Genomic DNA, 18,582 nt, shown 5'->3' on the forward strand with positions numbered 1-18,582 from the left:
ATTTTATTTTGTGTTAAATGATGTGAAATCTTTGAATATTTGGAGTCAAGGTATTTCTTTTTCTTCATGGTCAGCCACCAGGTGTCACACTTGATCACAATGCCGCTTTGTCTTTGAGCCTTTTGCTGCTTTTCTCATCTTCCTGTTGACTTAGTAAGAAACTTTATTAGACACCTAAGTGTTGGCCTTTGGAAGGCACATAGCACTTATCTCGCGGATGCAGGCGACACCCTTCGTTGGCTTAATGGATACCCGGGGCGGGCAGGGTGGCCTTTCCTGTGAGAACGAGTACACAGGATAACCCTACTCTGCCACACGGGGGTCTTGATTATTGCTGAATCGCCCATTCCTAGGAATAAGCAGCATTTCTTTTAGCTTCATGTAACTCTCCAGCCACCTCGTAATTTTAACAGGATCTCCAGCAGGAACAGCCCCATTTAGAATGATTTGTTTCTTTTCCTGTCTCTTCCTGCCAGTCTCCTTTCTGAGCCTGGGCCAGTGTTTCGCTGGCTTTGTTAATAAAGTCTTTTTGTGCAACGTGTTGCTCCTGATGTTTGAAAGTGAGATTTTTAGTAGTCCCAAGTTAGTCACAGAATTCGCTATGAATTTAAAACCGTAGAGCTCTATCCAAGATCATCAGAATTAAAACTGTGAACAGTATCATGAAGATACTGTCAACCCCATTCTACCTCTGCTCAGGGAACGCCCATTCTGTAAGAATGAGTATACCTCTTGCTTTCTGCTGTGCCAGTGGGATTCAGAAACATATGTCTATTGTGTATTCAGGAAGAGGTAATGGAGTATGCTTCAGCCATATAAAGGAACGAAGTACTGATACATATTACAATATGGAGGAACCATTTTTTAAGATTTTATTTATTTATTTGAGAGAGAGAGCAAGCATGAGTGGGGGAAGGGGCAGAGGGAGAAGCAGGCTCCCCGCTGAACAGGGACCTACCCCACCCTGACCCGGGATAGACACAGGGCTTGATCCCAGGGCCCTCTGATCATGACCTGAGCTGAAGGCAGACACTTAACCCACTGAGCCACCCAGGCACTAAACATGGATCAATCTTAAAAATGTGATGCTTAGGGGCGCCTGGGTGGCTCAGTGGGTTAAAGCCTCTACCTTTGGCTCAGGTCATGATCCCAGCGTTCTGGGATCGAGCCCCACGTCAGGCTCTCTGCTCAGCAGGGAGCCTGCTTCCTCTTCTCTCTGCCTGCTTCTCTGCCTACTTGTGATCTCCGTCTGTCAAATAAATAAATAAAATCTATAAAAAAAAAATGTGATGCTAAATACAAGAAGTCAGACAAAAAAGGCCACATATATGATTATGTTTATGTGAAATGTCCATAATAGGGAAACGTATAGAGACAGAGTGCATGAGTGGTTGCTAGGGACTGCTGGGAGAGGGAATGGGATTAATAGGTGTAGGGTTTTTTGGGGAGTGATGAAAATGTTCTTGGATTAGATAGTGGTAACAGTTGCACAACACTGCTAATGTACTAAAAACTGCTGAATTGTATATTTTATAATGGTTAAAGTGATACATTTTAGGTTATATTAATTTTATCTCAAAAAGAGAAAACAACGGAGTCATCAGGTACTCCCATGGCTTCCAGGGAGTACTCTCCAGAATCTCTCCAGAGCCGCCAGGTGCTTGATTACTTCTTCCCTCTTAAATATCTTGTTCGTTTCTACAACAGCAGTTATGACCAAAGAAGAGTTCTGTCATCCTTGTTCCCCTCTGTTCCTCTGATCTCTGCTTCCTGGACTCCTTGGGATGTAAGTCCTAGACTAATTTATGCCCTGTGGTCCCACCACTGACTGCATATGTATGCAGATAAGGACCTGGTGTCCTTTGCTCCTGGACCTGCTGCTGGCCCAAGGCCACATGAGCCTTGCTTTATGCTGTTTGGTCCTCGGATTGGATATGGAGAGGAAGGGTACTAGACTAGGAGCTTTGCCCATTTCCCAGTTTCTCTTTCTAGCTTCCTGTGTTTTATATTAATTAATGGTGCAGTGACAGATTTTTTTCCTCAAGAAATTTGGTCCGACTGCTTTTGCACATGTTGAGCTGGGAAACAAACTGATTGATATGCAGCAAAGAGATGATTGCGTATCTTCAGGAAGTATAGGGAAATTTTCAGCAAAGAAAAAGAGTGCTGTGAGATGAATTAGCAAGCTGGTATTATATAGATGAATTTTAAACAGTTGGACTCAGTAGACAGCATGTTTTTAACTAAGGATATGACAAAGTTTGCCTGTCAGTTCTTCCTGGGACGTTGGGACTTTAGGCGGGCGGAGGCGCACACTGTGCAGGGCGGCTTACGTGACAAGCTGCTTTGGGTGTGTGGACCGGGCACTCTGGGGCAGGGCTCGGCCTTCCGTGCTGGCTCCACAGCCAGACGCACACGCCCATCCAGTGCCTACATTTTCAGGCCAAAGCCAGAATGGGCTCCTGACAGCAGGAATGAGCTCAAGGACTAGGGCTGAAAACCAGTCCAGAGCGTCAGGTGTACTGTTCCCCAAGGTGAAGCACAAATACCCTTTGTTGTTGTACTTCTGAGAGTAGATGTCTTTTCAGAGGAAATCTGAACTTAGAGAAAGTCAGAAACCATCTTAGGCACGATGAGGTACCGTGCCGCATTATTTGTGATTTTGAAAAATTGTGAACAATCCAAGTGGCCCAAATTGGAGGATCTTAATAAAATGAATAGTTATAATAGATGAATTTTAATGGGTACATTGTTTTTGACCATGTCAGTCTTTTTTTTTTTTTTTTTTTTTTTTTTTAAGATTTTATTATTGACAGAAAGCATAAGCAGGGGGAGGGACAAAGGAGAGGGAGAAGCAGGCTCTCGCTGATCAGGGAGCTCTGACAAGGGCGTTGATCCCAGGACCCTGAAATCATGACCTGAGCTGAAGGTAGACAGTCAGTAGACTGAGCCACCCAGGCCCCCATGTTAGATTATTTCTAAAAAAACAAAAACCCTTTTTACTAAAGTAGAGATGCAAGTTGTCATAACAATATAAAAATACTGTAACGTGACAAAATATGAAAATCTCAAATGAAAAGCCAGTGTCTTATTTATTGGGGAAATACCAGAAGCATTTCATTTAGAGAAAAATAAATAAGGATGACCACACTATTACCACTATTTTTGTTGTTGTTCTGGACAGACTATAGTACAAACAAAATTATTTTTTTTTTTTAAAGATTTTATTTATTTATTTGACAGAGATCCTAAGTAGGCAGAGAGGCAGGCACGGGGTGGAGGGGAAGCAGGCCCCCTGCTGAGCAGACAGCCCAATGCAGGGCTCGATCCCAGGACCCTGGGATCATGACTTGAGCCGAAGGCAAAGGCTTAACCCACTGAGCCACCCAGGTGCCCCTAGACATTAAAAAAAAGATCTTTAAAAAAATTTTAAGAAATAAGTGTTATAAAAATTAGAAGCCTGGTGGCCAAATTGCAGTTTTTGTCATAAATGATTATTTCTACTCAAAGGAGCTGCCTGAAACTTATACAAGATAAGAAAGAATAATATAGGGGCACCTGGGTGGCTCTGTGGGTTGGGCCGCTGCCTTCAGCTCGGGTCATGGTCCCAGGTCCTGGGTTCGAGCCCCGCATCGGGCTTTCTGCTGCTCAGGGAGCCTGCTTTCTCCTCTCTCTCTGCCTGCCTCTCTGCCTACTTGTGATCTCTCTCTGTCAAAATAAATAAATAAAATCTTTAAAAAAAAAAAAAAGAAAGAAAGAAAGACTAATATAGGGACGCCTCAGTGGCTCAGTTGTTAAGCTTCTGCCTTCGGCTCAGGTCATGATCCCCAGATACTGGGATTGAGCCCTGCATCGAGCTGCGTGCTCAGTGCTCAGCAGGAAGGCTGCTTCTCCCTCTCACACTGCCCCTGCTGTGTTCCCTCTCTCACTGTGTCTTTCTCTGTCAAATAAATAAAATCTTTAAAAGGAAGGAAGAAAGGGACAAAACGTAATATGAAGACAATATCTTAATGGAAATTATAATGGAAAAGAAGTTTTTTACACAAGGAGAAAAAGAACATACCTAGAAATATATATAGATATATATATGATTTTTATGAAGAAAATTTTTAAATACTGTTGAGAGATGTAAAAGAACTGAATGAATGAATGATACAACTGGTTCTTGGGTCCATATAAATGTTTTTCTTATTGAAGAAGTGTATAAATTTGTGCTGCTACTAGTGAGAACAGCAGTAGAATGGTATTGTTTAACTAAGTTAATCATAAAGTTAATGTAGGATACTTAAGATGAAAACTAGCTATAAAAAAAAAAATTCTGGAAGAAGTCACTATCCAAGGGGGATTAACCTTAGTATATATTAAAGCATATAGAAATTTCACAGTTAAAGCACTTTGATCTTGGCACATAAATCAGTAGAATAATTAGGGACCCAGATCCATCCACAAATTTACTGTGTATTCAAAGTAGCATTTAAAATCAGCAGAGGGGGGCACCTGGGTGGCTCAGTGGGTTAAAGCCTCTGCCTTCAGCTCAGGTCATGGTCCCAGGGTCCTGGGATGGAGCCCCGCGTTGGGCTCTCTGCTCAGCGGGGAGCCTGCTTCCCTTCCTCTCTCTCTGCCTGCCTCTCTGCCTGCTTGTGATCTCTGTCTGTCAAATAAATAAATAAAATCTTAAAAAATAATAATAATAAATTAAAAATAAAAATAAAATCAGCAGAGGAAGGTGCCTGGGTGGCCCAGTTGGTGAAGCGTCTGCCTTCAGCTCAGGTCATGATCCCAGGGTCCTGGGATTGAGTCCTGCATCGGGCTCCCTGCTCAGTGGGGAGCCTGCTTCTCCCTCTCCCACTTCCCCTGCTTGTGCACTTGCACATTCTCTCTCTCTCTCTCTGTCAAATAAATAAATAAATAAAATTTTTTTAAAATATAAGATTAGAGAAAAAAAATTGCTGAGTCAATGAATGTTGTTGAGATAACTGAATGGCCATCTGGGGGAAAAAATTGGCTCTTTAAACTCTGTTCCCTAGTCTAAAATTCCAGGTGAATCAAAAATTTAAACATAAAAAAGTACAAAATAATCAGTGATGACATTTTGCCTGTCTTCACTGAGTGGGTAAAGTGGCAATGCTTTGTCAGATTTTCTTTTTTCTTCACACAAAGAAAACTTTTGTTTGAAGCAAAGGTGATCACTGGGAATGGCTTCCAGAGCCGTGACTCTGCCAGAGAGTAACAAAACCGGTTACAAAGCAGCACCAGCCACAGTATCACTGCCCACGGATACAGATAAATACATTTTTTTTTTTGTAGTCAGGTCCTTGGTGGAGTTTTTTTACTCCACAGTTGGCCTCTTTAGAAGGCCATAAAAGGGGCACCTGGGTGGCTCAGTCATTAAGCGTCTGCCTTCAGCTCAGGTCATGATCCCAGGGTCCTGGGATTGAGCCCTGCATCGGGCTCCCTGCTCAGTGGAAAGCCTGCTTCTCCCTCTCCCACTCCCCCTGCTCATGGTCCCTCTCTCGCTGTGTCTCTCTCTGTCAGATAAATAAAATCTTAAAAAAATAAAAGGCCATAAAGCAGAAAGGCATGTGTGATACTGTTAATTTAAAATGTGGAGTCCACGCCACTGGTAGCTGCTGACACGGTTGCCAGTTTATGTGTGAAGAACACTTTCCCCCTTTCCTTCACCTCCTTGTTGCTTAGGATGAGGAGACGCCATGATTTAAAGCTGGGGGGCAAGAGCAGGAAAGCCTTCCTGAGTCAGCAGGACCTGTCCTATATCCCCCTCCGTTGTAAGGAATCCACTTTTGGCATCACAGGCGGACTGGGGAAGGAGCAACGGATGCTCCCACTCAAAGCCCCTGGACAGCAGTGCCCGAGGTCTTGTCTTATTCTCCACAACTGACCTGCTGTGAACTTAGAAAACCCTAGCAGTGAAGGTCAGTGTGTTGGTGAGCTCATGGCCTGCTCTAAGTGAAGTGTGATAAAAAGCAATCACTACCATAATCAGAAGGAAAAAAAGAAAAGTGTCCTTTTTCCTGAAAACAAAACAAAAAATGGTAGAAGTACTCTACCCTTGGGAAACATTTAAAAACAAAAACAAAAAATCTCTCTGGCTAGAGATACCCTGAGTATGTCTTAAACCTCAGAACTATTCTTTTTTTCAAGATTTTATTTATTTGACAGAGGGAGCGAGTGAGCAGAGAGGGAGAAGCAAACTCCCCGCTGAGCAGGGAGCCCGACATGGGGCTCAATCCTATAACCTGAGCTGAAGGCGAATGCTCAACTGACTGAGCCACTCAGGCAACCCTAAATCTCAGAACTATTTAGAAAAAAAAAAAAAAAAAAGATTCATGAACATACCTAAAATTCTACTCTGTAGTCCCTTGTTTACAGAAGAATGCCACCTAAGGCAGGAGGAATGGTAGATGGAGAAAAATTCTCTCTCTCACATTAACACACCAGTGTTTGCTTCAGGCATTAAGACTCCTGGGGTACCTGGACAGGCAGATGAAAGACTGAGGAACAGGATAATCCTAAGGATTAGGGAAGGGGGAAGGTCCCTTTACAGTAGAAAACCCTAGTACGTACCATCCTAACCCAGTGATTAAATTTATCGCCATCAGTGATGGACAAACTGAACACTGTTGCCTTTTGCTGGGATCCACTGAAAAGGTCATAGCATCACCTAAATAATGTGTTTATCTGAGTCGGATCACGAGGAAACAATCAAACAAATCCAAATGTTAAGGCACTGTGTGAGACAGCTGGCCTGGATTCTGCCAAAATTCAGATACCAACAGAAACCAAAAGGCTGGGCCGAGGCACACAGCTTAGTAGACGCTAACCGGACATCAAGACGGCAGTATGTAGTCCTTGGTTAGATCCTGAATTCAGGGAGCTTTAAAAAAATTGAAATGATCTTATCGGGTAACTGGGTAAGTGTGGGTATGAACTGCCAATCAGTAGTGTCGAATTCATGTTGGGCTTCCTGACCAGGACCCGCATGGGTAGCGGTCAAGGATACACACACAGGGATCACTAGGGTTAAGGTGTGATGTCTGCAACTAACTCAGAATCATTCAGTAAAGTATTTAGATTTCACATGTGTGTCTTTGTGTATGCATGTGTGTGTACTGTATGCAGGTTCCTAGATTAGAGAGAGACTTATAAAAGGGGAGGGAGTTAACAGTTGGTAAATCTCTTAGAACATACAAGGTTATAATGTTGCCATTTTTCTCCAGCTCTGAATTTTTTTTTTTTTTTTAATAAAACAGGTAGGGAGAGATTTTCTTTTCTTTTCTTTTTTTTTAAAGATTTTATTTATTTATTTATTTGACAGAGAGAAATCACAAGAGGTGGAGAGGCAGGCGGAGAGAAAGAGAGGGAAGCAGGCTCCCCGCTGAGCAGAGAGCCCGATGTGGGACTCAGTCCCAGGACCCTGAGATCATGACCTGAGCCGAAGGCAGCGGCTTAGCCCACGGAGCCACCCAGGCGCCCCTTTTTCTTTCCTTTTCAAAGATTCTTTTTATTTATTTGACAGATCACAAGTAGGCAGAGAAGCAGACAGAGAGAAAGGAGGAAGCAGGCTCCCTCTGAGCAGAGAGCCTGATGCGGGGCTCCATCCCAGGACTCTGGGATCATGACCGGAGCCGAAGGTAGAGGCTTTAATCCACTGAGCCACCCAGGCGCCCCTAGGGAGAGATTTTCTAATGTATAAATTACTATAAATAAACTAGGCTCAGTCAGTTAAGTGTCTGCCTTTGGCTCAACTCATGATCCCTGGGAACTGGAATTGAGTCCCACATCGGGCTCCTTGCTCAGCTCTCCCTTTGTTTCTCCCCCCAGCTCATGCTCTCTGTCTCTCTCTCTGAAATAAATAAAACCTTTTGTTTTTGTTTTTGTTTTAAGATTTTTTTGTTTATTTCTTTGAGAGAGAGAGAATAAGAGAGTGCCATGAGAGGTCAGAGGGAGAAGCAGACTCCCCACCAAGCAGGGAGCCTGATGTGGGATTCGATTCCAGGACTCCTGGGTCATGACCTGAGCCAAAGGCATCTGTTAACCAACTGAGCCACCTAGGCGCCCAATAAATAAAATATTTTTATGAAAATAAATAAACTAGGGATGCCTGGATGTCTGTCGGTTAAGCAACTGCTTTAGGCTCTGGTCATGATCCCAGGGTCCTGGGATCAAGCCCCGCATCAGGCTCTCTGCTCAGCAGTGGGCATGCTTCTCCCTCTCCCTCTGCCTGCCGCTCTGTCTACTTGTGCTCTCTCTCTGTTGAATAAATAAAGAAAATATTTAAATAAACTCACAAAATGGGAGATAATATTTATAAACTATGTGGTAAAGGACAGATTTCTTTACTCTGAAAACAGAAAAATAATAACAATCCAAAATACGTTAAAAAAAAAAAGTAACAGGACAAACAGGCAGTTCACAACCAACATATGTAGAAATGTTTAACCTCATAATAGGAAGTGTGCAAATAAAAACCAAAGCTAAATATTTTTTTAACAGTCTGGCAGACCTCAAAAAGGTTTATAATAGACCCTGGCAGGAGACACAGGGATGAGGCAATAGGCACTCATATGTTAATAGTGTGAGCACAAGTTGATAAAACTTTTTTGGAGGGCAGTAGGGATTAAAATTTAAAATCCATACCTCCCACATCGAGAAATTTACTCTGAGGATACATCTGTGTAGATGCACACAAAGACGTATGTGTAAGGATGTTTGCTGTAGAATTGTTTGTGATAGCAAAAGTTACGTTGTTTAAATGTACACCAATGGGGGTCTGATGGAGGATTGAATAGGCAGGACAACAGCCATCCCATGCACCTGGACAAAGAATGCGGCAGCCTCGAAGTACCGTGTGGATAAAGCGCATCTTGGATATGGATTTTTAAGTGGAAGAAAGCCAAGAGGCTAGGGCACCTGGGTGGCTCGGTTAAGCATTGACTCTTTTTTTTTTTTTTTTTTTAAAGATTTTATTTATTATTAATTGGACAGACAGAGATCACAAGTAGGCAGAGAGAGAGAGAGAGAGGAGGAAGCAGGCTCCCTGCTGAGCAGAGAGGCGGATGTGGGGCTCGATCCCAGGACCCTGAGATCATGACCCGAGCCAAAGGCAGAGGCTTTAACCCACTGAGCCACCCAGGTGCCCCAAGCATTGACTCTTGATTTCAGCTCAGGTCATAATCTCCTGCTCCGGAGATTAAGCCCCCGCATTGGGCTCCCCACTGAGCGGGGAGTCTGCTTCCCCTTTCCCTCTGCCTCTTACCCTGCTCACACACACACTCTCTCTCTCTAAAAATAAATAAATCTTAAAAAAAAAAGTGCTGAACAATTTATAATGTAACAGAAGAGGAGGATCTGGGTGCTAGTTACATGGTTGAGTTCACTTGGTGAAAATTCATCGAGCAGAACACTTAATGAGTCTTGTATTTTTTCATATATATAAAACATATAAAGATCTTACCAAAGAAATTCCAAAAAGGGAGGAGACTGTAGGTACACCTGTGCCTCTTTATACAGAAAGTGTTTCTGGAAGGATGCACAAGAAACTCTTGGGGGCACCTGGGTGGCTCAGTGGGTTAAGCATCTGCCTTCTGCTCAGGTCATGATCCCAGGGTCCTGGGATCGAGCCCTGCATTGGGCTCGCTGCTCAGCAGGGAGCCTGCTTCCCCCTCTCTCTCTGCCTGCCTCTCTGCCCGCTTGTGATCTCGGTCTTTCAAATATATAAATAAAATCTTTAAAAAAAAAACAACAAAAAACTGTTAACATGGGCTGCTGATGAGGAGAGGTGTTGAAGGATAGAGAGAGGACATTGGTTTTTTAGTTCTGTGTTTGTTTTTCTATGTAAATTACTATTAAAGAAGTTAAGGAATTTTCATGAAAGTTTCCTTATACCTTTTAAAGTTTTGGGTTTTTTTTGAGAGAGAGAGAGCAGAGGGAGAGGGAGAACTCCTTTTACAATCATGGTCCTGGGGCTTGATGCCAGGACCCCGGGATCATGACCTGAGCTGAAGGCAGACACTTACCCAACTGAACCACCCAGGCACCCCATTCTTACACCTTTTAAGTGATAACAAGGTACACATTTGTAGTAGAATGCCATCTCTATCTCTGTCTACATCTATATAATATGTTTGAAAAAAAAAGAATGGGAGGAAATGCAAAGTTAAATATTAGCAGATTTTTTTTCTTTTCTCTGTACGTTTTCAAGTTTTCTTAAGATCACAGTATTTTTCTGATAGATGAAAATAGGACTAAGGGATTGCTCTCTGTTATTATCCCCTTCCCTCTCACAAAATGTAGCAAATTTTACAGATATGATTGTCCCATTACTCAGAAATCACAGTAGGCTTTATGAATATAAATGTGGCCCAGGTTAATCTATCCAGTAAGATCAAACCAGCATCATTTTGCTGAAGGAACAATCCAGAGGGAAATGAAAAATGCTCAGCCCACTTGCCTGTGTTCTGCTCCTCATAACTTGGTGCGGTCTTGTTTCTAGCTGTTTCCTGTAGCAGGGTGCCCAAGACTATTTCATTCAGGCAGTATTTTATTTTATTTTATTTTATTTATTTGACAGGGAGAGGGAATACAAGCAGGGAGGGTGGGAAAAGGAGAGGCAGGCTTCCTGCTGAACAGGAGCTTGATGCGGGGATTGATCCCAGGACGCTGGGATCATGACCTGAGCCACAGGCAGACTCTTAATGACTGAGCCACCCAGGCGCCCCTTCAGGCAGTATTTCATGATCCTCTTTGTGCTCCTTTTTTATTTTATATTTTTTAGAATAACCGCTCAAAGACTTGCCCACTTGAACAAGTGCTTGATGAACTTTAAGCTGGGGAATTTCAGCTATCAGAAAAACCCTCTGAAACTGGGAGAGCTTCAAGGGAATCACTTCACAGTTGTCCTCAGGTAAAGACCTGCAGGTAGGAGTGCAAACCAGAGAGGGTCCCTCTGGGCCTCCTCACATCTGTTCAGAATAGTTATTAATCCAGGTGAGCTGGCTCTAGCAGGTGTGGCAGTGAGGGAAGGCCCAGCAGAGCCTCATAGGGCTGGAAGAGCAAGTAGTGCTGGAGAATTGTACCAACACCCCCTCACCTCTCAAAACTCAGCTCCTCCTTTGGAAAGGAGCCATGTGCTTCAGACACGGTGTTAAGAGATGGAGAGCCTATGCTTCTGCTTATAGGCAGTAGCTAGGATGGGCAAATTCACAGACACCGAAAGTAGAAGAAAGGTTACCTGGGGCCGGGAGTCTAAGAGGGGGGACTTTGGAACTATTGTTTAATGGGTCCAAAGTTTCAGTTTGGGAAGAGTGGGAAGTTCAGGAAGTAGATAGTGGGGAATGTTGCACAACATTGTGGGTGTACTTAAAAATGGCCAAAACAGTCAATGTTATCTGTATTTTGCCACCGTTTTTAAAAAAAAGCAGAGAGTCCTCAGCAGGTGGAGAGAAAGCTGCAGGGGATAAGCGAAAAGCACGAAGCCAGGCCATATCATTGATGATAGGCATCCCTGAATGTGTTTGACTCCGTTTTTTCCTCTGGGTAACTTGGGCCCTTGCAGAAATATAACAGGAACTGATGACCAAGTTCAGCAAGCTATGAACTCTCTCAAGGAGATCGGATTTATTAACTACTATGGGATGCAAAGATTTGGAACTACCGCTGTCCCCACATATCAGGTTGGAAGGTGCGTATTTAATTTCTTGACTTTTGTCTAAAATAGCTCACTTGAAAAAAGAAAGGTTTTTTTGTTGTTGTTGCTGCTGTTCTTATTCATTCATGTCTGGGCTGAGTGAACCAGTATGTCTCATCAGCTGATCTGTAGAATCCTTCTAATTTTTGTTGTGTTTTAAGATAATGCAAATTAATATAAAAATAATAATAATAAATTAAATCACTGTTCAAAAGGATATAATTTGGAAGGTAAGTTTTTCTCTCATCTGGGATAACCCATTTAGGAATTCTATTTTTAGTTGCTTCCTTACAGGTAAATCTTGACTCAGTACAATAAGCTGTTAGGTAGCCCGACAAAGATGATACAGTTTGTGATCTCTTTTTACAAGTGCCTTCCAGTTTATTAAATTTTCATCTGCACTTTGCCTGCCCTTAAAGAAAGTGGTGTGGGATGGAAATAGCGTGGTAAAGTTTATTTTAAGAACTCTGATTCACTTTCAGGCAATGGGGAATCCCTGTAGTGTAAGCTAGGGTGGAAATCCCATCAATAAATAATTGGACTCTTGATCTTGGGGGTCATTAGAGCTCCATGTTGGGTGTAGAGATCACTAAATAAATAAACTTTAAAAAAAAAAAGAAAAACTTTAAAAGGGACACCTCGCTAGCTCAGTTGGAAGAGCATGCAACTCTTGATCCCTGGGTCATGAGTTCAAGCTCCACATTCAGGTGTAGAGATTACTTAAATAAATATTTTTTTCTAAGATTTTATTTATTTATTTGACAGAGATCACAAGTAGGCAGAGAGCCTGATGCAGGGCTCGATCCCAGGACTCTGGGATCATAACCTGAGGTGAGGGCAGAGGCCTAACCCACCGAGCCACCCAGGTGCCCCTAAGATTTTATTTTTTTTTATTTGAGAAAGAGAGAGATAGAGAGTGGGTGGAGGGAGGGGCAGAGGGAGAAGCAGACTCTACACTGAGCATGGAGCCCGATGCAGGACTCCATCCCAGGATCCTGGGATCATGACCTGAGCTGAAGGCAGATGCTTAACCAACTGAGCCACCCAGGTGCCCAAAAAGATAAACTTTTAATACATGCATACATACTTACTTGGATTTGGAAGCCTAAACCTGAATATGCTGTCCAGTAGATTGTTAAATAAAGTAATCATTCTCATGGTTATAGAAGTCATGAGTTGGAAGTGATCTGAGGGATAAGGTAGTTCATGGTCTTACTTGTGTTTCAAACCCTTTTTCTAACAAAGGTGAAATTTAGGGTTGGGGGTCTGCTGGAGCTCAGTAGTTGGTCCTCTGTAGCCCTGGGAGCAGAGGACTTCTCTTGATTCCTGTGCATGGTTGCAGCAGCTGACTACACATACTCGCGTTTGTTCGTGCTTTTTTTTTTTTTTTTTTTTTAAGATTTTATTTATTTATTTGACAGAGATCACAACTAGGCAGAGAGTCAGGCAGAGAGAGAGGAGGAAGCAGGCTCCCTGCTGCACAGAGAGCCCGATATGGGCCTCGATCCCAGGACCCTGAGACCATGACCTGAGCCGAAAGCAGAGACTTTAACCCACTGAGCCACCCATACGCCCCATGTTCATGCATTTTTTAAAGCACGAAATGATTGGAGTGGCTCAGTTGGTTAGGCATCTGACTCTTGGTTTTGGCTGAGGTTATGATCTCAGGGTTGTGGGATCAAGCCCCTCGTAGGGGTCCGCACTCAGTGTGTTTGAGATTCTCTCCCCCTCGGCCCCTCCCTCTGCTCGCACATATTTTCTTTCTCTCAGATAATACAGTCTTTTTTAAAAAATGAAATAAGGTTTTAGAAAAGCACAAAATGATAAAAATCTCATGCCTCTACTTCTTTGAGGCAGTGTTGTGGAGATTAAAAACTCAGACAGTTCTGAGCCTCAGATTACCCATCTGTTAAATGGAGATCATGAAGTGATATGATATTTATGCATCCCCTATTGCTGTGTCTAGGATATAGTAGGTGCTCAATGCTTTAAAGCTAAAGCATACCAAGCAGAGAAAGAATTTTTACCGGAAAGAAAACTAAAGTCACTAAATATCATTATTATTAGGTAGTAAATGATAATGTTTTCAATCTTGCTAAATGGTCAGAGGACATTGATAAAGATAGTGAAGATATTAATTGTATCATGGGACAGAATATTTAAGGGAAGGCTGTATCAGCTTTTTGTTTTGTTTTGTTTATTTTTTAAGTAGGTTCCATGCCTGACTTGGTGCTTAAATTCATGATCTTGAGATCAAGAGTTGTACACTCCACTGACAAGCCAGCCAGATGCCCCAGGCTATATCAGCTTTTTTTTTTTTTTTTCCCAAAATTTTACTTATTTTAGAGAGAAAGAGCACAAGCATGAGTGGAGTTGGGGGAAGGGAGGGAGAGAATCTCAAGCAGACTGTGCCCTGAGTGCAAAGCCCAACAGGGCTTAGTCTCATGACCCTGAGAGCATGACCTGACCCAAAACCAAGAGTCAGACTCTCAACTGACTGACCCACTCAAGTGCCCTGTATCAGTTTTTGAATTTGTAATTAATTTGGCAGAAGAATAGCCAGGGGACCCTGCAAATGTACTCCAAAGATAATGTAAAATGGCTAATGAGAATAAGATCAGATTTATCAAAAGTGTAGAAAGGAACAAAAATTGCATTGCTTTCCCTAAGTATAGTCATTATACAGTCCATTCAAAATTTCAAACCAGAGTTTCCTAGCTTCAGAGCAGCCCCCTATTACCATCATAGGATCTCTCAAGGGAAAAACAAAACCACCCTTAGTTTATAGATTAAAGATGGAAAAATGACTTTTATCCACAGTTTTTAAAGAACTCTTATAAAGACAAAAGAGACAAATAACAGTCTAAAAATAGGCAAGTGATCTGAGCAGTCATTTCTCTAAAGAACATAGACTAATGGCCAGTAAGCACACAAAAAGATGCTCAACATCACTAGGGAATCACTAATCATTAGGGAAAAGCAATTTAAAAATATATATATTTATTTATTTGACAGACAAAGATCACAAGTAGAGAGGCATGCTGAGACAGAGGGGAAGCAGGCTCCCTGCCGAGCCAAGAGTCCGATGCAGGGCTCAGTCCCAGGACCCTGAGATCATGACCTGAGCCAAAGGCAGAAGCTTTAACCCACTGAGCCACCCAGGTGCCCCAGGGAAAAGCAGTTTAGAACCACAGTGAGCTATCACTTCATATGCACTATGATAGCTAACATCACAAAGACACGATAGCAAGTGTTGGTGAGGATGTGGAAAGATTGGAATCCTCACGTGCTGCTGGTAGAAATGTAAACCGGTACAGCCATTTTGGATAACAGCCTGGCTAGTCCCCAGAAGGTTCAGTCATACAACTTAGCTGTTGTACTCCTAGGTGAATACTCAGGAGTTGAAAACATGTTTACACAGAAATTTCCACCAATGTTTATAGCAGCCAAAAATAGTGGAAACAACCCAGATGTCCCATCAACTAATAAATGGATAAACAAAATGTGGTGTATCCATACAATGGAATATTATTCAACAATGAAAGAGAATGGAGTGGGGTGCCTCGGTGGCTCAGTGGATTAGGCCGCTGCCTTCAGCTCAGGTCATGATCTCGGGGTCCCGGGATCGAGTCCCACATCAGGCTCTCTGCTCAGCAGGGAGCCTGCTTCCTCCTCTCTCTCTTTCTCCCTGCCTCTCTTCCTACTTGTGATCTCTGTCTGTCAAATAAATAAATAAAATCTTTAAAAAAAAAAAAAAAGAGAGAGAATGGAGTACTGACTCCCGACTATGTGGATGGATCTTGAAAACATGCTAAGTGAAAGAAGCTAGTCACAAAAGGCAAGATATTGTAGGATTCATATATATGAAATATTCAGAATAGGCAAATACGTAGAGACAGAAAGCTGATTAGTGGTTGCCTGTGTTTGGGGAGGGATAGCAGAGAGTGCTGATGGGTGTAGGATTTCTTTTTGGGTGCTAAAAATGTTCCAGAATGATTGTGTAATGTCAACAATTCTGTGATTATACCAAAAGCATTGAATTGTGCACTTAAATAGATGAATTATATGGATATATGAATTATACCCCAGTAAAGCTGTTTTTATTATTTTTTTAAGTGGAATAAATCCTTGCATATATGGTCAAATGATATTTGACAAGAGTAACAAGACCAGTGGGGAGAGGACAGTCTTTTCAACAGATTATGTTGGGGAAATTGGATATACACATAAAAAAAGTGAAGTTGGACCCTTAACACCATTACAACTTGTCTCACACCATTCACAAAAATTAACTAAAAATAGATTCAAGACCTGAACCACTAAAATTATAAAATTAGGGGAAAACCTCATGATGTTTGATTGCCAATTTCTTGGATCTAACAATAGGTTGGGTTCCATAAAATTAAAAATATCTGTGTAGAAAGGACACTATCAACAGAATAAGAAAGCAGTCCGCAGAATGGGAAAAAATATTTGCAGGTTATCTGTTAGGGGTTAATGTCCAAAACATAAAGAGTTCCTTACAACTCAATAATAACAAAACAACTTGATTAAAAATTGACAAAGAACTTGAATAGACCTTTCATAAAGAAGAAATGCAAATGACTCATTAACTAATAATGAAAAGATTACCAATCATTAAGGAATAAATCAAAACCATAATGAGATCATTTTTATACCCATTAGACCATTATTAAAAAGAATAAATTGTTACATCAAAAACGAATATGTACTATATGCTGACTAACTAAACATAATAAAAAAATTATCTCCCTAATAAACATGAAAAAAAAAAAAGAATAAATTGTTGGTGAAGGTGTGGGAAAATAGGAACCCTTGTGCATTGCTAATGGGAATATAAAATGGGCCTGCTGCTATGGAAAATGATACAGTAATTCTAACATCAAATGCAGAATCACCATATGATCCATAAATTCCATTTTTTAGTATCTACCCAAAAGAATTGAGCATGAACACTCAGCAAGTATTTACACACCCATGTTTTTAAGAGGATTATTCACAACAGCTGAAAGGTGGAAGCAATCAAGTGTCCATTAACAGGTGAATGGATCCAAGACATGTTAGATCAATACAATGGAGAATCCTTCAGCTTTGACAGGAAAGAGACTCTGACACAGGCTACAACATGCATTGACCTTGAAGACTTTCATGCTGAAAGAAATAAGCCAGGCACAGAAGGACAAAAACTGTAAATCCTCTTACCTGAAGTACCTCCCATAGTTAGATTCATACATGAAGTGGAGCAGTGGTTGCAAGAGACAACAGAGTTTCAGTTGAGGAAGATGTGAAAGTTCTGGGGGCAGGTTGTCCTGATGGTTACAGTGTGAATGCACTCAGCGCCGTAGAACTGTACACGTGAAAAATGGCTAAAATTAAGAGTTTTATGTTATGTGTTTTATATACAATTAAAGGGTAGCTCAGTGGGTTGGGCCTGTGCCTTCAGCTCGGGTCTTGATCTCAGGATCCTGCTCAGCGGGGAGCCTGCTTCCCCCTCTCTCTCTGCCTACTTGTGATCTCTGTCTGTCAAATAAATAAATAAATAATCTTTTAAAAAAAAGTTGGAAGAAAGATAATGTAAGAAAAGTAGGGTGGCTCAGTGGGTTGAGTCGCTGCCTTCGGCTCAGGTCATGATCTCGGGGTCCTGGGATCGAGGCCCGCGTCGGGCTCTCTGCTCAGCGGGGAGCCTGCTTCCTCCTCTCTCTCTGCCTGCCTCTCTGCCTACCTGTGATCTCTCTCTGTCAAATAAATAAATAAAATCTTATAAAAAAAAAAAAAAAAGAAAAGAAAAGTAGGAAACATCTTAACGTGTAGCGGACCAGACAGAATGGCCTCTTGTAAATGAAATCTGCACATATTTCATATGGCACTAGGTAGTGAACTTTCATGTATGTGGCAGCATCTTAGGAAACTTGGTAGTATACCATGCATTGGCAGACTTTTCTGTTAAGGGCCAAGTAGTAAATGTCTTGGGCTTGGTGGGCCAAGGAGTGTTCATAGCAGGTGCTCAGCTCTGCTGTTAAAACAGCGTGGAAGGAGTCACATACAATGCGTCAGGGAGGAGCACAGGTGTTTTCAAGAAACATTTACAAAATCAAGGGGCCAGCCAAGTCACAGGTTTTTGAACACGGACATCTTCTGTGCCACCTAACCGACCAGTGCCTCATCCTGAACTCATTCTCCGCTCTCTCTGGAGGTGTTGTGGATAGTCTAGTTGCATAATGTGTCATCCAGGAGAATATTGAAGGACTTACAGAGCATGGCTTCGTCCAGGACTGCTAAGGATGGCCAGCAGTAGGAGTCTGTTATGTAATTAATCACATTAGTAGATAAAAAATCGCTATGATCCTATCATGGATACCAAACGGCGTTTTATACAGTTTAATATGCAAAAAATATGCCATATAGGTTTCTTAGATATGAAAAATAAAAACCCCAGTTAACTAGAAACAAAAATTAGTAGAAGGGATTTTGGTATTCTTTTGGTGGGGAAAGCCTTTCTTCTTTTAAAGTTTTAGTTTTAGAGAGAGGGAAGAAGTGAGTAGGCGGGGGGCTGGAGGAGGAGGAATCTCAAGCAGACTCCCCACTGAGCATGGAGCCTGACTTGGGGCTCGCTATGGAGCTCAACCCCACAGTCATGGGATCATGAGATCATGACTTGAGCCAAAACCAAGATTTGGGCACTTCACTGACCCAGGTGCCACTAGGGAAGACCCTTCTAAGCATGATTCCAACACCAGAAATCTTAACTGGAAGAATTCAGGTAAGACACCCGAAATAGAATTTTTGTATGGCAACATAAAATGGAATAAAAGTTAAAGGAAAAATTGGATATGCTTACAGATTTATCAAAAACA

The 18,582-nt window shown here is 42.0% G+C and overlaps 1 protein-coding gene across 3 annotated transcripts in view; it reads left to right on the forward strand.

The window, feature by feature from the left end:
- PUS7 (pseudouridine synthase 7) overlaps positions 1-18,582 on the forward strand; it is a 57,586-nt gene that overhangs the window by 27,466 nt on the left and 11,538 nt on the right. For all 3 annotated transcript variants that reach the window (XM_044245838.1, XM_044245839.1, XM_044245840.1), the window contains 2 exons: positions 10,796-10,924; positions 11,576-11,701. In XM_044245838.1, the coding sequence (XP_044101773.1) occupies positions 10,796-10,924; positions 11,576-11,701 (255 nt within the window). The remainder of the gene's footprint in view (positions 1-10,795; positions 10,925-11,575; positions 11,702-18,582) is intronic.

This window comes from Neovison vison, chromosome 4 (assembly GCF_020171115.1).
Source record: "Neovison vison isolate M4711 chromosome 4, ASM_NN_V1, whole genome shotgun sequence".
Classification (NCBI taxonomy): Eukaryota; Metazoa; Chordata; class Mammalia; order Carnivora; family Mustelidae; genus Neogale; species Neogale vison.